Raw genomic sequence first — 20139 nt, forward strand, 5'->3', positions numbered from 1 at the left:
AACAGTCCTTTTCTTTCTGATTTTAGAAGTGGGAGAACTTCAGCCAACTATTTCTTAAGTCTAAGTGAGAGAGCAAAGTTTCTCACATTTATCAGTGACATTGTTTTAAAGCCCACCTCATTAGATAATAATGATATATTATTAACTAATTGAAATTCAATCCCTTAGTTGTTTTAAATAGGTCTTTTTGTATAATATTTGTTTGCTACTTAAGTGAAAATATGGCCTAAGCAAATACAGCTGTGATGTGAATTTACCCATTATAATGTCCAATACAGAAAGATGGCTTTGTTGTCATTTCTGCTGTGTGGGCTCTCTGTGTGCTCTTTGGTTTATGATGATTCTTAATTTCCCTCTGCCCAGGCACACAGATATACTTGAAGGGAAAAGCTGGCCTGCCCAAAAGTTGTTCCTAGCTCTATACTGCATCTTCTTTGTAATAATTTGAGATAGATAAGGGGCCCAAAACATTAACATGAGTCAAATGATAGGCTTTATCAAGTATATTTGATCTAAGATGAGAGGATAGTTTTGTTCAAAGTATGGACTTTCAATGCCTGAAACATTTATTTACTCAGTAAACAAGATTTCATTGAGGATCTTTAAACTAATTCATGTTTATAAGATGTGGAGTTATTATATGAGAGGAGAAAGAGGAGCATTATCCACCAAGACCTGAACAGGGAGAGGAAACTAGTATTTAGTTTACTACAGAACCTAACTGCCAGCAAGCTGGTTTCTCAGCACTGTTGTTCTGTGTCACCTCTTCCTCTGGTGGGCTTGGCACAACAGCTGAAGCCACGACAGAGGCAAAATAGAAGGACGGCTGGTACAGGACACCGAGGATTTTTGCATTATCGCAAATGCTGCTTCAGCTGTGCATGCAAATCAGTTTTTTCTCAGCTGCAGAAACTAAATCTTCATTTTTAAAATTAGCGTTGCATAAAGGTCATGGCATGATATAAACAGTAGAATGTGTATTAATATCTTACTATCTTAAATACATGCCATGTGTAGATATGATAAGTAAGAGGATTCTGGTTGCTAAGTGGTGTATCTGAATAAATAATAAATTGTTGAGGTCAAATTCTACCCCAGCTGCATCGGGAGACTCCACAGATTTCTGAAGCTTATCCTGTTGTGTAAGAGTTTACATAGCAGGAACAGGACAAAGTCTGCAGTGGTAGGTAAACCTTCACAGATCACAGATTTTGTTAAATGGTCAGATACTGCAGTTACACTTAAAAATTTTTAGCTTCATCTGTATAATAAGCTTAGCATCCATGACATTTTCTGATGTTGGTGTGTTTTGGGCTGACATATCAAGAGGAGGAGCTTATCATAAAAAACCCTCTAAAAGTTTTGAAAATTGGGCTGATAAATTTGAGAACTCTTCCTTGAGCCAGAAGCCTCAAATTATTACCATAGTGATCCATTTTTGAAAGAGGTTGAAGTATGGAATACGGTCATTGCTGAATCAGCATATGCTGGGTGATGATTAACACAGATTAGCAGAGAACGTAATGTCTGTCTGTGCCTGAGATAGTCTAACATTTGTAAGCTGTAGTCAAGTTGTGTCGATGCTGTCAGTCTCCTTTGTTACTTTCCAGCTGCTAAATAATGAAAATAAAGCACAGCTTTGCCTTCAGCAGGTAGGGTTCGTAAGGTGCTAAATGGGTGAGGGTGGGTTGGTTGGTTGGTTTGACCCTTCTGTAGTAAATACCTGTGTCTTGTAGCCAATATGCTGCCACTGTTTGACTTAGACAAAGGTGATACGCGAGGTGTTTAACCTTTCTTCTCCTCCTTGGAAGCTGAAGATAAGCTCAAGTAAGCTCTTTTCAAATGGATATTCTTAGTTCTTAAATCTATTATATAGGTCGTTCCCTAAAATGGAGAAGTTGGGTAGATTTTTGTTTACTTGTCTTGTCTTGCTGGTGTGCATCTCCATTTCAGAAGAGACGGTGCATTAACTCCTACATTCTGTTTTGGCATGGAGAAAATAATTTTTCATCTTTCTTCCCCTGCTCTCTGCTACTACTAATGGCATATAAGACTGGGTCAAAATGCACTTTAAAAAAAAAAAAAAATTAATGCCTATTATGGCGTTATTTAGTGAGAATTAAAATCTTGGTAGTATCTGAATGAGTAGATGTTGGGGTGTTTCTGTAATTTTGAATCCAGGGCTTAGAGCAGAGAGGGAATGAAGGTTTGCAGTGCACATGGTGGTGCTTGTCTGTGGGGCTTTGGTCGCTCTTGTCAATGGTTGTCAGACTGTTTCAACTTAAGCTGGCTGTTACTGGCGGTCTTATTGCACAGAACATTACAGTATGAAGTGGTTGCTTTGTTAGTGTTCGCTTCTGAGACACATGCAAATTTTGTCTGGATATTTCTTGCAATGATTTTTAACTTCAGTAAGATGAATTACCTGGGACATTACTTTGATGTGCATTCAAAGGTTTTGTTGGTTTCTAACAGAAACAGCTGAATTGAGAGTGCATTCTAAGTAAAAAACATTGGTCAATATCTGGATCAAAGCTTTTGCCAATGCCTGTGAATACTGTTGTCCATCATAATGGCTTTGAACTTTTGACAGTGTATATTTGAAGGTAGATTGGTTTGTTAATGCTATTGCATTTATTGAATTTGGGGATTTGTATAAGTTCTTAATATGATTGACTTTTGTTTACTAGACAGCACAAAACAGACACGTCAATAAGAACTAGATTCTAATCTGTTGCAAACTGTACTGAAAATATATTTCTGCTCAAATGTTCTCACTCTATTGGGGAATATTTTAAGAGCTGGGGAAAAATGCTAGAAAGATAGCTTGTATGAACTACGTATGTCTAATTTTGCATTTTAAGTAACTAACTTTTTGTGGAGAGTAATTTGAGATAATACAGTGCATACATCAGAGCTTTAATGAAATACAGCTCCTAGTTTATAGCAGAAAGCACCACCGGCACTGAAATGTAAGCCAGCTTTGAAGCTGTGGGGTGTACCTTTATGTCAAATGAATGCTTATGTTCGGATTACCTTGTGTATGGGGAGTCATAGTTTTAGTTAGCAGTGTTATGCTGGCAATTGTCACAAGATTTCACGTTCAAATGAGGACTTTGTTTCACGTGTAAAGACAGAGTTATATGCAAGAAATTAACTTTTGTAGAGGTTCGTTCCTGTGTGGAATGCCTAGATTTTTGCCATTTAAATGGGGTTTTTTTCAGGCTTTATGTTGGAAGTGTCTGACCACACCAGCTGCTCCAGCAGCTGCCATCATGCTTCTCTCTGTTACTCAGAGTTAGTGCCATGGGAGACTTCTGGTCTGCATTCTTTGAGCAAGGTAGAGAATTTGGATCTATTTCAAGTGGCTATCTATAATTAGGAGTTTAAAGATTCAAACTCTGATCATAACTCCCAATCTTAAAAAGAGATAGTTGGTGTAAAACGGATGCATAGCAGTTCTTCCTTCCTGGGCATTTGAGCCTATTTATATAGGATATTTATGTAAATAAAGGCAGAAGTTTTACTGGGAATCATGTTTATGAAATGAGGTTTTAATACAAAAAGCTTTGCTCTTTGGTTTGTGTTTAAATTAATCTCACGAATCATATGGCAGAGTCCCTAGATATCTAGATAGTTCAGCTGTAGATACCATGTTAATGTTTATGGACAGGAAAGTTTGGGACAAAGGAAGAAAATAAGCTTGCAGAATTGTTCTATCTGTAGATAGGACTTAAAGGGAACCAGGTTTTCGTATGTTTTTCCTGAAGGGGGGAATAAATGGCATGGATTCAGGAAGAAGCAGGCAAGGCAGAGAAGGGATCAATTTGACTGAAGAATTTCATGAACTACTTGTGCAAATGCTTCACTGTTGCAAAAAATAAAATAAACTTGTAAATCCTTCATTAAGTTCAACTTGAATTCCAGTTATGCAGAAAACCTGGAGTTTTGACTGCTGTCTCTGGCAAGTGATACTCCACCACAGCCATGCTTCAAAAACTGCCTGCTTCCTAAAGACCAGAGCACTTGTAGTGTCGTGGCAAAGCTGAGTGGTTTTATCATTGTCATGCTGACTAGAATTTTAAGTTGGCCATGTTTTTCTTACTGTATTCATATTACTTGTGCATACTTTCCACAATTTAGAAGGAATTTATTCTGTGTACCTTTGAACTTTTGAGGATCTAAAATGCTATGGAAAAATCTTTATGATGCAGCAGCACAAAGTGATTATATTGTCATACTTCTCTTTATGTCCAAAACAAATTTTTTACAGGATGAATATAATGCTGATTGGTTCTCATGCATGTACCATCCAGTTGTTAGGGCCTGTTTTCAATTTCATGTCTTTGTATTACACTGTTGAAAGTCCATTCTAAATGAATGATGAAAATAACTAGTGATTTCAGAGAATGTTCACTGGTAAAATAATTTCTCAAGTATTCACACTGTTTAGCTGGGAGGGTCTTTTGGTTCTATTTTAAAATATTGCATGCAGTTTTGGTTTGGCATTTACATTATTTAGAAGCATGTTGAATTCCTTTTTTGTGTTTAGTTCCAAGCTAAATCTGCAACATACTGGTTTGAACATTTGGATGATTTCTGTAAGCATATGTTCTCATTATCTTTGTATTTTAGTCCTACAAATGTACTGGGACACTTTACTACTTCCAAACTGTGAGGTTTCTGGGGTGAGTGGGAATACTGAATAATTCCTTGCATCTGATGTTGTTACATACTTCCTCTTTATATGCATGTAGTTTTGAAGATAAGGTACTGGGCCTCAGTAAAAAGGCAATTTTTGCATTTCTGGTTATCATCTCTCCTTCGTAGTATAGCCTGTCTAAGAAGTAAATGCTTGTGCCTGTGGATCCAAACATGCAGTTTCTCTGATGATTTTGCAATTACTGTCAGTGGAATAAAGTCTATACTTACAGAAAAAGTGTGGAGTTTGCTCTTCACTGCAATTTAGGTCTTGAGTACTCTTTCCAGTATTCATTTTGAGCTCAAATATTGACATTTTCTTGCTTTTCAAAATTTTGTCTTTATTGTGCTCATTTTTGGTTTTGCTAAGATAATAGTTAGGCAAGATTTGAAGGAAAAGGAAGGTGTAAATATAAAAAAAAGAAAAATAAATCAAGGAATAACAGTAGGTATTCAAAGAACCTGAATAATACATTGTTTTAAAATGTAATGGTGGTTTTAGTGTACTGCTTACTAAGTACAGCCTTTGTGATCAGAAATAATAACTGAAGGTATAAAATGAGAGACAGGGGAGAGAAGACTGCCAGGTTTGTGCTGCTAAAATGCCCGGAGAGGAAATGTTTTGTTTTGGTCATGGCTAACCACGCAACTAGGTTTGGTGATTAGATGGAGGGAAGGAGGAGACAGAGCTTTTTCTTATTAGGTAATTCTTGAAATTACTTTAGCACCTGAATAGTGGGAAATAACTATTAAAAAAAATTGCCTTTTTCTAGCTAGCAACATCATCTCCTTCATGTTTTGTAAGCATGGGTTTATTATATACTACTTTAGTCCAGCGATACAGCCATGTACCGTGCTAGTCAGGTTTGAATTCTAGGCAAATTAGTTAGAAAAGCAGCTTTTGGCAGCCACTGTGTGCACATTGGTGTGAGTCTTTGATTCAGACAGAGCAGTGAGCTTTGATTGTGTCGCTGTTAGAGAGCAATGTGCATCTTAGCTGCACTGCGGGGACGACCCTTATCTCACCGCTCTGCTGATGAAGCCAACAGATCCCACTTGCATGCATGTATGTCACTTCAGCTGATGTATTTTAATTTTAAAGTGTTTGCAGAGTGTGTGACTTAGCCTTCACAGGAAGTCTAGACCCATACACACAAAAAAGAAAAGAAAATGCCTGAATCCATCTATATTTGGTATTTAATACTGGTTTATAGTCATTAGTAAAATTAATCTGATTTTCACCAATAGTTTTATATATCCATTGAGATATGTTAGAAATACTGTACCCGGTCTGTTTCTATTTTTCTGTAAGTCTTTCTTCTTCCCTATTGTTTCTTGATACAGTGGTGTTTTGGTTTGTTGTGGGGTTTTTTTAACACTATTACAAGTTGAGGTTTATGCAGGAAGAAACTTCCAGTGTTAATTTCTGATAAAATTCAGCCCTGATTCAGTCAGGGCTGGCTGCTCTTTAAAAAAGTAATTGAGGTGTACAAAACCCCAAAGATTTTCCATGGCTCTGTGTTAAAGTTTGTTCATGCAAAGTCATATTAATAGTACTGATTATTTTTAAATAATTAATTTCCATTTTCACTCTGTAGCTGCTCCATTTGGTGCTTCTTTGTAAAATACTGGCAAGCAACCTTTTTCTGGCTTGGCACATAATGAACGTCTATTTTCTGCTGAAACAGGAGTGTGATAAAACAATTGGAGTTCATAGAATGAAAGGTTAATTTCAACTGTTTTGCATTCTCCTAATATTACACAATTGGGATATGCAACATACTGCCAGGCTGCCTAGTAATATGCCATCGCATAGTGCAGGGAGATGAACCAAATTTGTCTGCTGCATTATTTTAAACACTGAAATTATCAGTAATTCTACTGAACACGTATAGTAGGTGGCAGATGCCTCAAATTAGAGACCTTTATTAAGAAGTTTGGTCTGCTTCCAGTTAGGGCTGTGTCAAGTGTTATATTCTCTATTTTTGCAGTGTATTTAATGTACTTCATTTCTTACGCATCTGCCAAAGACAGTGTGTGCAGGGTGGCTACTGGAATTGAAGTAGTGCTGGAGAGGTGTCATAACTGTTCCCCTTGTCATTGAGGACTTACTCTTAAGTTTTGTTGCAAACCTCGAGCAGAATCCTTGACGTTTTTGTGTGGCTGCATTTTTAATAAGTAGAAGATAAAAACCACCCTTGTGACTGTGCAGCGGCTGGCTCGTGGTCTGAGTCTGTTTTGAAGCAGAAGTCTATCTTGAGAGTGTTCACTAAAAAGGATACATGGGCAGGATGATTCTCAATTCCCTGCTTCCGTACCACGATGTTCTGTGTGCACTTCCTACATAGTGGAGCAATACAGCTTGTCGTCCTTAAAGCCTCACGCAGGTCATATTTGTGGAAATACTCTTCCCCCCCCCCAAGCATATGTAAATTAATAAGAAGTAGAAAGCAAACTGCTTTACTTTGTCAGTGGAGTTTGATTTTTATGAAATAACTCGTGTGAAGCTTCAGCTGCTCTTACAGGACAAGGAGGAGCTGAATGGGAGAAAGCCTTCAAATATACCGTACAGACTGTGCATGCTTGTTTGCTTTAAAGGGCTGTTGTATTGTTGTGCAGGAGGCTACCTGTTGTAAAAGATAATTACTTCCCTGTTTCAAAGGTCAGATGTGATGACAGGGAATAGGCCTGTGAGCAAAATGAGATCAAGCATTACAGTCAGTCAAGGATCATGCTTACGTCTGAAAAAAAAATATGAAAGACTAAAAATAAAGAAATAACCCTTTACTTTAATCAGAGCCTCAGGCAGACCCCCTTCCATTTTTTTTCTGATTAGGCCAGTGCCCTTTTTGTTGATGAAAATTAAAGTGATCCATTGAAGTTATCATTATTAAGATGTCAACATGAAATTATAATCAATGTGGAAGGGTTATTAAATAGTTCACAATTTAAGGGCGAGGAAGGCAGAAAGTCATAGAACCTAAGAAGGGGGAATAGTGATAATGCCTGACTTCCTGTTAAAAACAAATTTACCATGGCTGTATGAAAAGTCCTTACAAAGAAGCTTGTGATGAGGAACCTGTGAGGTACAAAACAGTATGGCCTCATAGTTAGCAGAACAGAGAAATGTATTTCGGTATTTAAAGAGAGAATGTGAAGCAGTTCAGTACCTTACTAATTTCTTTAATGGATACTTCAGAGAGAATGATTTGTTTGTTTTTAATGGGTGGTTACACAGTTTCAGTGTCACTAGCAAAGCTCTGGATAATTTATCATTTTTGAGTTGAAAGCCAGCTGTATCATGGAGGGAAAGGGATTCGTTTCCTGTCAGCTTCCTTTTTGGAAAAAGTAATGAGTGCACACTGAAAATATTTCCAGCTTGGGTAAAGTATGTTTGAAAATACCTTTTGGGCAGAGTCATATTTTGATGGGCAAGGAAAGAGGACTTGCTTCCAGTTTTACATGTTTATAGAAACATTTTGAGAAATCTAAGGGGCCTTTTTCTCCTTTGCTTTAAGAAGTACACGCTGTTCAAGCTAGGAGAGTTTTGCCAGTGTTAATCTTGATCTCTTCTGGCACTGTGGTCCAGTGGAGAACGTTCTATCGGAAATCGCTCTGTACTTTGAAGGGATTGCTGTGGTATGTGTATGCAGCAAAGGTCACAGCATTTCATTGCTGAGTGACAACAGGAGCGCTTCTTTTTTTATGTTCACGTACGTGTAAGTGAAAGCAAAATAAGAAATACGGGGTGTGGTGGGAATGTGGGATTTGACTCTTTTAGAGTTTGGGTGTACCTGTTCCTAAAACAAAAGGTAGTGGAGGTGCTGCAAATGTTTATATTCATGCATGTGTGGAGTGTTTACTAAGTCTTTTGAATGATTAAAAAAGTAAAATTTTGTTTTTCTACCAATGCTCTGTGTACACAGAATAAGGCAGATAGTAAATATTTATGTGAAACATATGAAAAAGATGGAAGAGTGAATGTGCATGCCCTATTGCAATGTGAGAATGCCCTACTGTAAATATAAAACAACTGCAAATTACTATTAGTCATCACTACTTCAGAGTAAACCTTGACTAGGACTCAGTTTTTAAATGTTTCCTGTTGTGTACAAGTCTTAATATAAAAGATTTTTTTCTTTCCTTTATGCCTTAGCAATAACAGCATTCATGTGAAAACAAAGTAGTTTATTTGCCAGATAGCTCCTATTGCATTTTCCCTACCTGAAACTATTTTGCTTTCGTTAGCTAGAAACACCATCCCTTGGGATGCTTTACTACAAAGCATGTCAACAGTGTCCCGTGGGAGCAATCTTTCACTAACAGAGAAACAAATTAGATTTCTCCTGTAGGTACTTTTTCCCAGCTTCAGTTTCTAGAAGCATAGTAGCTCACGAGATCCATTAAGTCCCAAATCTCCATTGAGTAACATGAAAGTAATCCTTTTATGTCAAACTGTAATATAACAGTAGGAAAGTATTGCTTTTATTTGTCAAAGGAAGGAAAGACACAAATAAGCACTTGTCATTTTGAAGTAGAACAACTTGGAGAAGAGCAGTTTTATAAGAAATTATAAGTTTTATTTTACACAGTGGTTGCTGAGTGACTTACTCAGGATGTTATTAGTAATTGCTGTATAAAGTTAAATAACAACAAAATGTGCTGGATGTCTACATAAAATGATACTAAGTAAAACTATGCTATTTGTTGCTGAGGATTTTCCTACAAAATACTCACCTGAGGATTTTCCTGTCTTTTCATTCTGTGTAGTGTTGAGGGTGAAGCTCCAAGCAGTGAAACTGGCACATCTTTAGATAGCCCATCTACTTACCATCAAGGACCTATAACACACAGTTCAGCTATAAGTCCAGACCATTACGATCATTCTGCTTACGGGCTGTATTCTGTCTCCCCTGGACAACAAAGATCTCGAAGGCCGAAACTTCAGCACTCAACATCCATTCTGCGGAAACAAGCAGAGGAAGACGCTATTAAAAGGTCAAGATCACTTTCTGAGAGCTATGAACTCTCTTCAGACCTACAAGATAAGCAGGTATTTGAGCTTTGTTACTTAACTTATGACAACAGCAACATGTCTGTAAGCTGGGAAAAATCTTTTCTAGCATCCCTTCAGCTTTGATGCTGAAAATACCTTTTTTTCCTTTGACCACCTTAGTTTGAAATAGTCCTACATCAGCATTTCTGAGGGTTTTTACTTTTTTTTTTTCTGTGTTGTCATCCCTGTGTACCATACATCTTCTCTGCTTCCTGAAGAAAGGCATAAAAGATAATGTTAACAGTGTTAAAAAAAAAAAGTTCCACTAGGAATTATGATTTCAGGCTTGGGACAAGTACTAGAATGTAATAATGCAAAATATTTTTCTAAGAAAATTAGTCATTTTGAAACCTGGATATCTTTGTTGCTGAAAGAAATTAAGAACTTATTGCAACTGGCACGCTCATATCTGTGTGGTGAATTCAAGGTCTTAATTGGTTTTACTCAACTAGGCAAAACTCCCATGTGCTTTAAAAAGAACTGGATGGAAGCTACACAGATCTTCAAAGCCTTTGTCCCTAAAAAGGCACTTCTGTAAGATGGCCTCTGCCATTCCTTTTAAGATTTATTCTGAATGTAGTCGTATTTGAAAGATGTTTATTGCCATGTAAGTTCAAATTTATAATTTGAAAATGATACTGTAATAGCTTAAGGTAAGCAAATATGCAGGATGTGCTGGATTTCACTGATAGATGCACAGTAGCTGACACAACAGTGTTTGTCGGTTGTGAGTTTGGAGGTTTTTCTGTTGGAGATCTTCCTTGCCACAGAATATTTTGTTTACTGTGAATCATTGTGCTATACTGGAAAGTCACTCCAACTTGTATGTTAACATAGCAACAGTGGAAGCAGGCAAAATTCTGCAGACAGGGAATTGACGTACTCCTGATTTTGGACGACGTATTTGATAGTCCCTGAAATTTATAGGGGCTATGTCTCATGTGCCAGCTGTTTGTTCTGAAATTTCAGGTTGGAGGATCATATAATGTTGTTCCAGAGAGACTTGGAAGAACAGAGCTTGGGCTCTGACTTGAAGCTGATATTTGGGATAGCAAGTATAAGTTTTGCTTAGCCTTTATGATCACCAAATTCTATATTGGAGTGGATACATACCAAATTCCTGATTCCTGATCTGGATTATGCCAGTTTTGTTATTAAATTGGATTGGACCTCCTTGTGAGATCTGAAATGTTACTTCCTTTTCCACCTTTAGCAGTCGTTTTCGCTAGGTGTCTCATAAGGGATTGATACAGAGTGTAAGGCTTACTGAGGAGGTCTGCTGCACTGCAGGTATTCCACAGAGCCTAATTCCATCTGTCGTTTTAGGCTGGTTTGATAGAGATTGAGCACTGCAGATGTTACATTGTATTTCTTCAGGGAGTCCCACAGAACAAAAAGTGACAATGATACATAAAGGAAGCTTGATACTAAAGAGTTGCTTACTGCTCTTGAAAATCTCTCATTAAAATATCAGAAGATACTGAAAAACAATTTAGGAAAGTGTCCAAGGTTTTACCTAAAGGCAATATTCATTAAGTGTGCATTAAATATGCATTAAAATTTATTAGCAATATTAGACACAAGTCTTATAAATCATCAAGGCAAATTCAAAAATACTTCCAAGTAAAATTCCCACAAAAAATCCTGATTAATTATAATCAATGATGATATTTTCTATGTAAACCTGAAGGACAACAGGTGTTTGCAAGAATAAAGTACATGTAATTTATTTTACAGAATATTAGATTTTGCTTTATTCTTTCACACCAGCTGTGATAGTTGTCTTTTCTTTAGCTGTGACATTTAATTTTGAGAGGAGAACTAAACTGAAAATTCAACATTTGTTTTGAGATTAGTCCAGCAAAATAATCTCTTATGTTTTATTTAAACACACGTGACCTAATGTATGCTATGGATAGAAAGAGCAAATGTGTGGCAGCAGTGGCAGGGTTGTGATAGAAGTTCTTAATTATTTTTTTAAAAATCTTTAGAATGCCTCGTTGACATATGCAAATGTGGGGGTGATATAAACCCCATTGGGGGGTGAAAGGCTAAACAATTTTTTTAAAGACAGACTGTAGACAATTATGCAGAGACTTACAGATTCCAAGCTCAGAGATCAGACACAGCTTTTTGAGCTTAGTTAAAGGGTGTTTCCAGATACAATGAAAAGAACAATTCCTTAGCAGTAATTCTGATCTGAGCCCATGTGGGAAGCTGGCTACCTCAGTTTATGCCAATAACTGTGCATAATACATTTTGCATCTAGAGTTAAAAAATGAAAATTAAAAAAAAAAAAAAATCAATTATTCGTACTTAAAAAAACACCAAGGGGAATGGGAGCTGCTGAACCAGGCAATAGCACTGAAAGAAAGAAATCAACTACTCCCAAATGGTAGACATAATGGACTAGAAAATATTTTTAGTAGCATTTAGTTTCTTCCATAGAAGGGGGATGAATCCCCTCAGCACATCGATATCTGAGCGTAGCAATTATTATAAGATACCTCCAAAGTGTGTGTGTGTGCGGGGGAGCGGCTTGTGCGTGCAACTGCATATAACATAGATAATTAAAACATGGTGTCTAATGAAAAAGGGTACCTGGATTTGCAAGTGAGGAGAAACGACTTTTGAATCATTGGAGTATTATGGAAATTGCATGGACTTATACAAAAATGCTGCCAGAAAAATGGTGGGTTTAATTGTAGTACTAGCCGTATTGCTCTGTCATGGATGTTTTGTGTTTGTGAATAATATGAATGCAGCAAAGACTAATCAGAACAGAAATGAAATGTTGGGGAAAAAATGAAGTAAAACTTGTTATTCACCTTGTTCAGTCATTTTTATTTTTTTTTAAAGAAGCAATGCTTTTCATGTTTTGGAAGGAAAGGTCTGAAATTATCTAATGAGTATTCCAAAAGTATTAACATATCATTTTCACTAGGTTAAAGCAATAGCATTTATAATGTATTTATTTTGCATATTCATTCTGTTAATTGGAAACACTGTCAATGCTGAGTGCAATTACAAGATTGAAAATAGATTTGAATTTGTATTTAGAAAGCCTGAAATATGTTCTTGGTTTGAGGAAGGCTCTGTGTGTGGATATTCCATCATAGAAACCTCTCTGGAAGCCTGTGGTCTGGGACTCTTGGTTTTGCTTTGATATCGGGCCTGGGTGAAATTATGCTACCTGGTTCTCATTCATGTGGAAAGTGATGCATACATGGAAGGGCAATGGCCACTTCTAGAAATTACTTCCAAAATACGGCAATTCGCATTGTACTTGGATTTTACTTGTCTGCAGTTTTCCCTACAGAGAAAGAATGACTGCATCATACTGCACTAGAGTGCTTGATCTTGTCTGCTTTGACATGGGCACACCAATACTAACATGTGAAAACCAAAATTTATACACACACACACACACACAAACTTCCAACACCTTAATTTTATATGACAGTATTCATATATTGATACTTTTGTCTGTATTTCTATGGTGGAATTTAGAAATGACTATTTGGTTCACTGTATGTGCAGTTGTTCGTCTGGAGCTTTGAGTTTTTACTTTCAGAAACAGTATACACTTTGAAAAATGTCTGAAAATTAAAGTTGTTAAAAAGAATTATTTTTTTATTATACTCTAACCTTATTCCAACCTGCATCAAGTTACAAAGTAATTGTGTTCACCCTTTCACAGGTGGAAATGCTAGAACGGAAATATGGAGGCCGTCTCATAACTAGACATGCTGCTCGTACTATACAAACAGCTTTTCGCCAGTATCAGATGAACAAAAATTTTGAGCGTCTTAGAAGTTCTATGTCTGAAAATCGTATGTCAAGACGCATTGTACTGTCCAATATGAGAATGCAGTTTTCCTTTGAAGGACCTGAGAAAGTCCATAGCTCTTACTTTGAAGGAAAACAAGTGTCTGTTACAAATGATGGGTCAAAGCTGGGATCCCTGGTACAGTCTGAATGTGATGACCTTGGAGAGTCAGCTACAATGAAGTCTCCAGCAGCATCTACTGATTTTGCTGATGCTATTACAGAACTGGAGGATGCTTTTTCCAGGCAAGTGAAATCCCTTGCAGAATCCATTGATGATGCACTGAATTGCCGTAGTCTACATTCTGATGAAGCCCAGACTCCGGATCAAGTCAGAAGTCGTGAAATGGAAAGGGATAGTTGTGCTCAAACTAAACCAGCAATTCACAATGTGGATCACAGGAAGCTTGATGAGATGACAGCATCATACAGTGATGTTACGTTATATATCGATGAGGAAGAGTTATCTCCACCCCTTCCACTTTCGCAGTCAGTAGACAGACCGTCCAGCACAGAATCTGATTTGAGGCTCCGGTCTGTGAACTCTTCTCAAGAGTACTGGTCCATGACCCACAAAGATGATAAGATAGACACTGATACAAGCTGCAGGAGTACCCCATCACTGGAATGTCAGGAACAGAGGATGAGAATGGATCATCTACCGTTGCTAACTATAGAGCCACCCAGTGACAGCTCAGTGGACTTGAGTGATCGCTCTGAGAGAGGCTCGTTAAAGAGGCAAAATGCATATGACCGAGGGATCACTAGTCAGCAAGGAAGCCCAAAACACATCCCTCACAGTATTCCTGCCAAGATCATATCGCGAGAGGAGCAGGAGGCGAGACATAGGGCTAGGCCTATAGATAGCCATTTAGCTATCAATGGCACAGCCAACAGGCAAAGCAAATCAGAGTCTGATTATTCTGATGGAGACAATGACAGCATCAACAGCACTTCCAACTCTAATGACACAATAAATTGCAGCTCAGAATCTTCTTCTAGAGACAGCCTAAGGGAGCAAACCTTGAGCAAACAAACATACCACAAAGAAACTCGCAACAGCTGGGATTCCCCTGCCTTCAGTAACGATGTTATCAGGAAACGCCATTACAGGATTGGACTGAATCTTTTTAACAAGTAAGTACAGCATTTCCTTCTTCTCTCTGTGTTTGGTAGAAACATAGCCACTGAACCAGGAATATTTTTCTTGTATCAGATAAGTAAGACTGGTGTCTGATACCGACTTTTCAGTGAAAAAAACTGAGCTGCTGAAAAATGGCCACAACAGAGTGGTGACTGTTCATGTCAGGATACTTGCACATTGATACCTTCATAGTTAAACAGCTTCAGGGGAAATGAAAAAATGTAATTATATGTATATATATGGTAGTAAACTATTGAAGAAGATGGATTGGATTCCTTTCTTGTTGAAAAATATGGTGGCTAAATCCTGATTCATTTTTGGTGTTACAACAAATTCAGATTTCTTCCTGCCCTAGTAATGTGGTGTTACAACACTTGTCATATGGGAATTAGAAATGACAAGCAGTGTAAGATGAGTTTCCTGTTTAACACAGGATGGGTCTGGAATTTGTTCTGTAGATTTCATCAAAACTTTGATACTAATGAACAATGTGCTGAATATTTTCACACTAAATGAATATTTATTATTTATCATAACATTATCATCAAATCTGTATTTCTGCCTATGAGTGTTAGTTTTCCCATGTATGGAGTAATTTAAAATTTGATAAAATAACTTACTCGAGTTTCTTTGTTTTATTGAAATACTTTCTTCTTTGGACACTCCCAGGTGTCTGTAGAAAACCATGAATATTATGACAGAGGGTAAGAAATCACATACTACTCCAAACTCTGTATTCAGATTATTGGAGTTAAACAGTTTTCATTGGAACTATCATAATCTGAAGATAAGAACAGCTGGGTAGCTGGCATTAGAATTCCTAGTTTTTCTTCACTGCTTTTTTAATGCCTAGTGTGCCAGTTCCCTTGCTGTGGAACAGGTGCAATTTACTTAAAACTTTTCTGGTACTAGTGCTTACAAAGCTCCTCAAAGCACTTAGATGATAGATGCCAAGTGCCAGACTTTTCCCTTATTTTTCTTTTAGATGCTCTTGGCAGGTCACAGTGTTTGTATAAGTTTTTGGAATTTTCTACACAGTACTTCAGGATTTCTGTATGAAAATTTTGTAGCTTCAGAAGTGCTAATAGATATTTCAGTGTGCTGCCATAGACCTTGCTTCATAGTCTTCTACAGCTTTTTTTCAGCTAGCAGTGCTGTGATTTGTTTTGTTTGGATTAATAGGTCAGTGTTCTTCATACAATAATATGTTGTAATGTTGCAGACTACTAAAGCTTTCTGAAGCTGTCAGGTGAGGCTGTGCATTACAGTACCAAGTATGGATCAGCCAGGTTTGGCTGTAAAAACTTTCAGGTTTGTTTTGTTATCTTTGTAAAAAGTCAGTAGGCCTTTAAGGAACCTTTTAACCAACTGGCAGTATGTAAGTCATAGGATCTCTGCAGCTTTTGCTCCTCATAAAGTAGACTGGGTAGGAAGTTATATCAGTTTGCTGTTTTTTTAGATTTGAAAATATTAACATCCGGGGGGGGGGGGGGGGGGGGGGGGGGGGGGGGAGGAAGGTGCTGGTACTGTTTGGCTGACATTTAAAAGACTTGACGTTTGCTCGTTTTTTTGCACAGTAATTAAGCCTGAAGCAGTCAATGACCAGTGAACTTCAGGCTTGATAATACAGTCTTGTGAGTCAATTGCAGAAGGGTGTAAGAAAAGAGGTGCATTGAAGAAGTGCTCAAGCAGCATGTAGGGATGAATGAGAGCACTGGAAATTGTCAGATGCTTCTAGTGACATGCCATGTCAGTAGGAGGCTGAAAGTGAAAAATAAACATCAGGAACAGAGAAGAACAGAGGCTGTTACTTGAAACACATCTAAGTGATCTTGCTGCATAGGAGTAGTACAAGTCTTGGCAGTGAGCTCCTGAGAGGATATGTACTCCACCCATGCGGAAGGACTGTGTGCAGGACCGAAAGTAGTGCCTTTGAAGTTACCTATTACAAGAAGTCAAGGGTTTTTTCCAAATGTCTGCATCTACCAGAGGAAATTTTAGGGATGTGTTTTACAAGAAGTTTATGTTAATTTCATTGCATCTTTAAAATCTTCCTTGCAAATTAAGTTCCCAGACCTTAATTAAGAAATAATCATGTCATTTCTTTCTGGTACATGAAGCTTGGCTGAAATGCAAAGAATTTAGAACCTTAAAGAAGTGCATGAATTGCAGTAGTGTAAATACTTCTGCTTTGTTCACTAGGAGTGTTGAAAGAATGAAATTTTTTAAAGCATGGAAAGTCACTATCCTCACAGTTGAAATTTCAGCAGTTGCTTTATAATTTTTCTGGTTTTCCTATTACAATAATAGAAGCCAAAATCATTACAAAAATCAGAAGCCGAAGTGCAGTTTTCTTAGCAGAAGCCCTCTAGTTCACTTAAACGCTATTATATGCAAAACATGAGTAGCATGAAGGTCCTTGGAGAATGGTGAACACAGGACAGTAGAGAAAAAACTATAGGGAATTGAAAACCATTTTTCTAGGAGTTCTATTACTTGACCATAGAATTTGTTTCAGGCTATAACTTGACACTCAGTTTGGAATGGTAATGTTGATTAAACTAGTATACTTTTTTAAAGATGTTTTGTGGTATCCACTATGCTAGAACATAAAGTATTGCCCAAGTGGGATGATTTCTGCCAAAGAAATTGCAACTAAGTAACAGCTTCTGTACATTCTCCTATTTTTGAACAGCAGTAGTGATTTTACCCTGTCAATAGGCTGTCAGATTGTGTGTTACCATTCATTGCTTTCCTAAAGGAAGGCTTGCAGGTGCATGCCCAGAGTGCAAGGCTCCCAGGGAAGCGTGGTAAGGCCAGCTGTGTTGAATTAGGCATTTTCTTCAGTGTAGTTTGAAAGGGATGTAGTCTGGGAGAAATTACACTGAAAACCATTCCTCCCTTATAGGCAGAAGGAAAGCACTACCTAGAAAGGTTTATTTTGCAGGCTCCAAACCCTGCCAATGCAAATCCAGCCTTTGAGACCGGTTTGCTTATAAACAAGGCTTCAAGAGGCCTTTTAACTGCTGCTTTAAAAAAAAAAAAAAAGAAGGGAAAAAAAGTAAAAAGGGCTGTGATTTTATTCTTGCTTTGACTGCAGGCTGGAAATACCAGGCTTACCAGTTATTGCAGCCCAATCTGGTAGGATTTTCAGGTTTCATTCTGCTATCGGTGCACTGATGGTTCTAACAGATTAAATAGGACCGAATGGTTTAACCTCAGTAGTCTGAGGAAACACGTCCTGCCCTTGGGTCAGCTCTGCAGTCAATAGCAGCAGACTGTAATTCAGTGCACAGCTGTGTGCGTAGGCAGTAAATTGCCGTATTCCCTTCTGTTGTGCCACCGTCATGGTGGCAGTAACTGTGGCTCCTTGCCAAGTGCTTGTGGCCACCAGGTATGTTTGTTGATAATGCTGCCCTCAATTCCTGCCTCCTCAAACTGCAGTGGCGTGCCCAACTGGGCCATGTCAAATAGTGCGGTGTAGTGATTATTCAGCGTTCTCTTGGGCGGGGGCTACAAATGCTTTCTGTATTAGTAAAGTGTTTTCAGCAAAACTTGGAGAACATTAGAGTGGTTGAAAATTTGATTCAACTGTGCCTAGTATTATAAAATATTGGAGATAAAAGTGCATTTCTTAGACTCTTTTGTTAATCTAGGTGACTAGAGTCATATTTAGTATCTCCTTTGCTATATCAAGTGTTGGAAGATGCTGTCAAATGTCCTGTCACCTAGCAGTGTTTCTATGGCATTGTGATTTCACCACAGGTGCCAGTCGTGCTGGTGCCAATTTCTGACATGGCTGGCAAAAAGTGACTCTGAAGTACAGCTCGTGGGCCATCGCCACCGTGCTGCTCTGCTTTTTATGTTGTAGCAGAGTTCTGTTGAGGGCTAATTTTGTGTAGTGTTTTGTTGAAGGCTTTGTGGCCTAATCTTACACATACATCTTGGAGGTAAATTTACATAACACCACTTTTCTAGAGCAGAGGGTAGGCGATAAATATTTTTACAATAAGTTTTCCCAGATGCCTTTCATCCCCGGCCCCCCTTTTTTGTCCTTTTTTGCTTTCTGGAAAGGGTAGTGACAGATGGAAGACTGTTACCCATGTGTCCATGGTCCATTACAGCATAGTGTTTTGAAGAGTTTTCTGTAGCTTCATTTGTAACGGGCTGTTATCAAAGTCCCCACTATTCCAAAGTTCTCTCCAAGGATTTACTGACGGAGCTAGAAAGGCATGAGTATCTGTTTGCATTATGCAGTGATCTATCATCCTTTGACCTGTAAGCCCTGAAAGCCCTATTGCCTTCATTTATTACATGATGGGGATGATTTTATTAAAAATTTAAATATCACTATTGATGTGAATTGGGTACTCAGTCCAGGAGCAGACTTTTTAAAACATGTCCAGATTCCTTGGAATGTTAATTTAAATATTTCTTTATTTTACTAAGCAGATATGAGAGGAATTTGGTGAGTGCTGGTGGGATTATACCAAATACAAAATTGCAAATTACAATTTCTAGCTAAATACTTGTTGGAGGTCTGAGGCACACAATAGTAATATTTGTGAGAAGGCATATTTTTCATTTTCCATGAAAGCAGCTTTAACTGTTCCGCAGAGGTATGCTGTTTCCATCATTTATACGTAGGTAGAGATTGAAGATGATTTGGGTTCCTAAGCACTTACGTTCAGAAAGTACTGCAAACTTTTTCTCTATTTGAAATCCATAAAAGTTGCCAGATATTATTAATTATTTTTCTTTAAAAGAAGTTTCACAAGTAGCCATTAAGTTTAAATACTGTAATAGGTGTACTAGTCTGATGTTGCTCCATTTACACCAATCACATGCTTAATTTCACATAAGACATTGAACATATTTACTGTATTGCTTTTAGTCAGGTGTCATGGCATCCATTCAGCATTCTCACATCTGGTCTGAAAACATCTAGTTTTAGACTGTCCCCCTTAGAATTTTAAGTTGAAAGCGTATTGGAAACATTTCTAATTGTTTTAGACTCTGTAGTTGCAGATGAGTAGGAAGGAGAATGTGTAAATCAAACGGAGTTGGTTCTGTTTACCTTTGAACTAATTCTTACTATGTCAGCTCTTCTCTAGTATCTTTGCAAATTGTGTATCTTCTGTGATTTTCTGGAATGATTCAGTAGAAAGAGGAAAGGGGAGACAAGAGGCTTGTTCAGGATTTTGCAACACAGCCATTTGCCATCCTCCTGTATGTGCTGAGAGGGACTTTACTGTTCTTACAACATCTGGACTGCAGATTATTCAGGCACAGATGGTTCCAACAAAAATTAAAATCAAAGCACTCCATGTAGCTTGTCCTCTAACATGCCGAGGAGTTAGTAAGAAGAGAAGAATGTTCTTAGCATGACTCTCATTATTTCTGAAAACAT

General features: G+C 37.7%; 1 protein-coding gene across 11 annotated transcripts in view; it reads left to right on the forward strand.

Moving 5' to 3' along the window:
- Window positions 1–20139, forward strand: part of IQSEC1 (IQ motif and Sec7 domain ArfGEF 1) — a 348442-nt gene that overhangs the window by 288146 nt on the left and 40157 nt on the right. For 10 of the 11 annotated variants that reach the window (XM_056336363.1, XM_056336364.1, XM_056336366.1 and 7 more), the window contains 2 exons: window positions 9472–9754; window positions 13458–14722. In XM_056336363.1, coding sequence (XP_056192338.1) covers window positions 9472–9754; window positions 13458–14722 — 1548 coding nt within the window. Of the gene's footprint in view, window positions 1–1571; window positions 1653–9471; window positions 9755–13457; window positions 14723–20139 lie in introns of those variants that run through there. The other variant, XM_056336371.1, reaches the window with a different exon arrangement.

This window comes from Falco biarmicus, chromosome 4 (genome assembly GCF_023638135.1).
Source record: "Falco biarmicus isolate bFalBia1 chromosome 4, bFalBia1.pri, whole genome shotgun sequence".
NCBI lineage: Eukaryota > Metazoa > Chordata > Aves > Falconiformes > Falconidae > Falco > Falco biarmicus.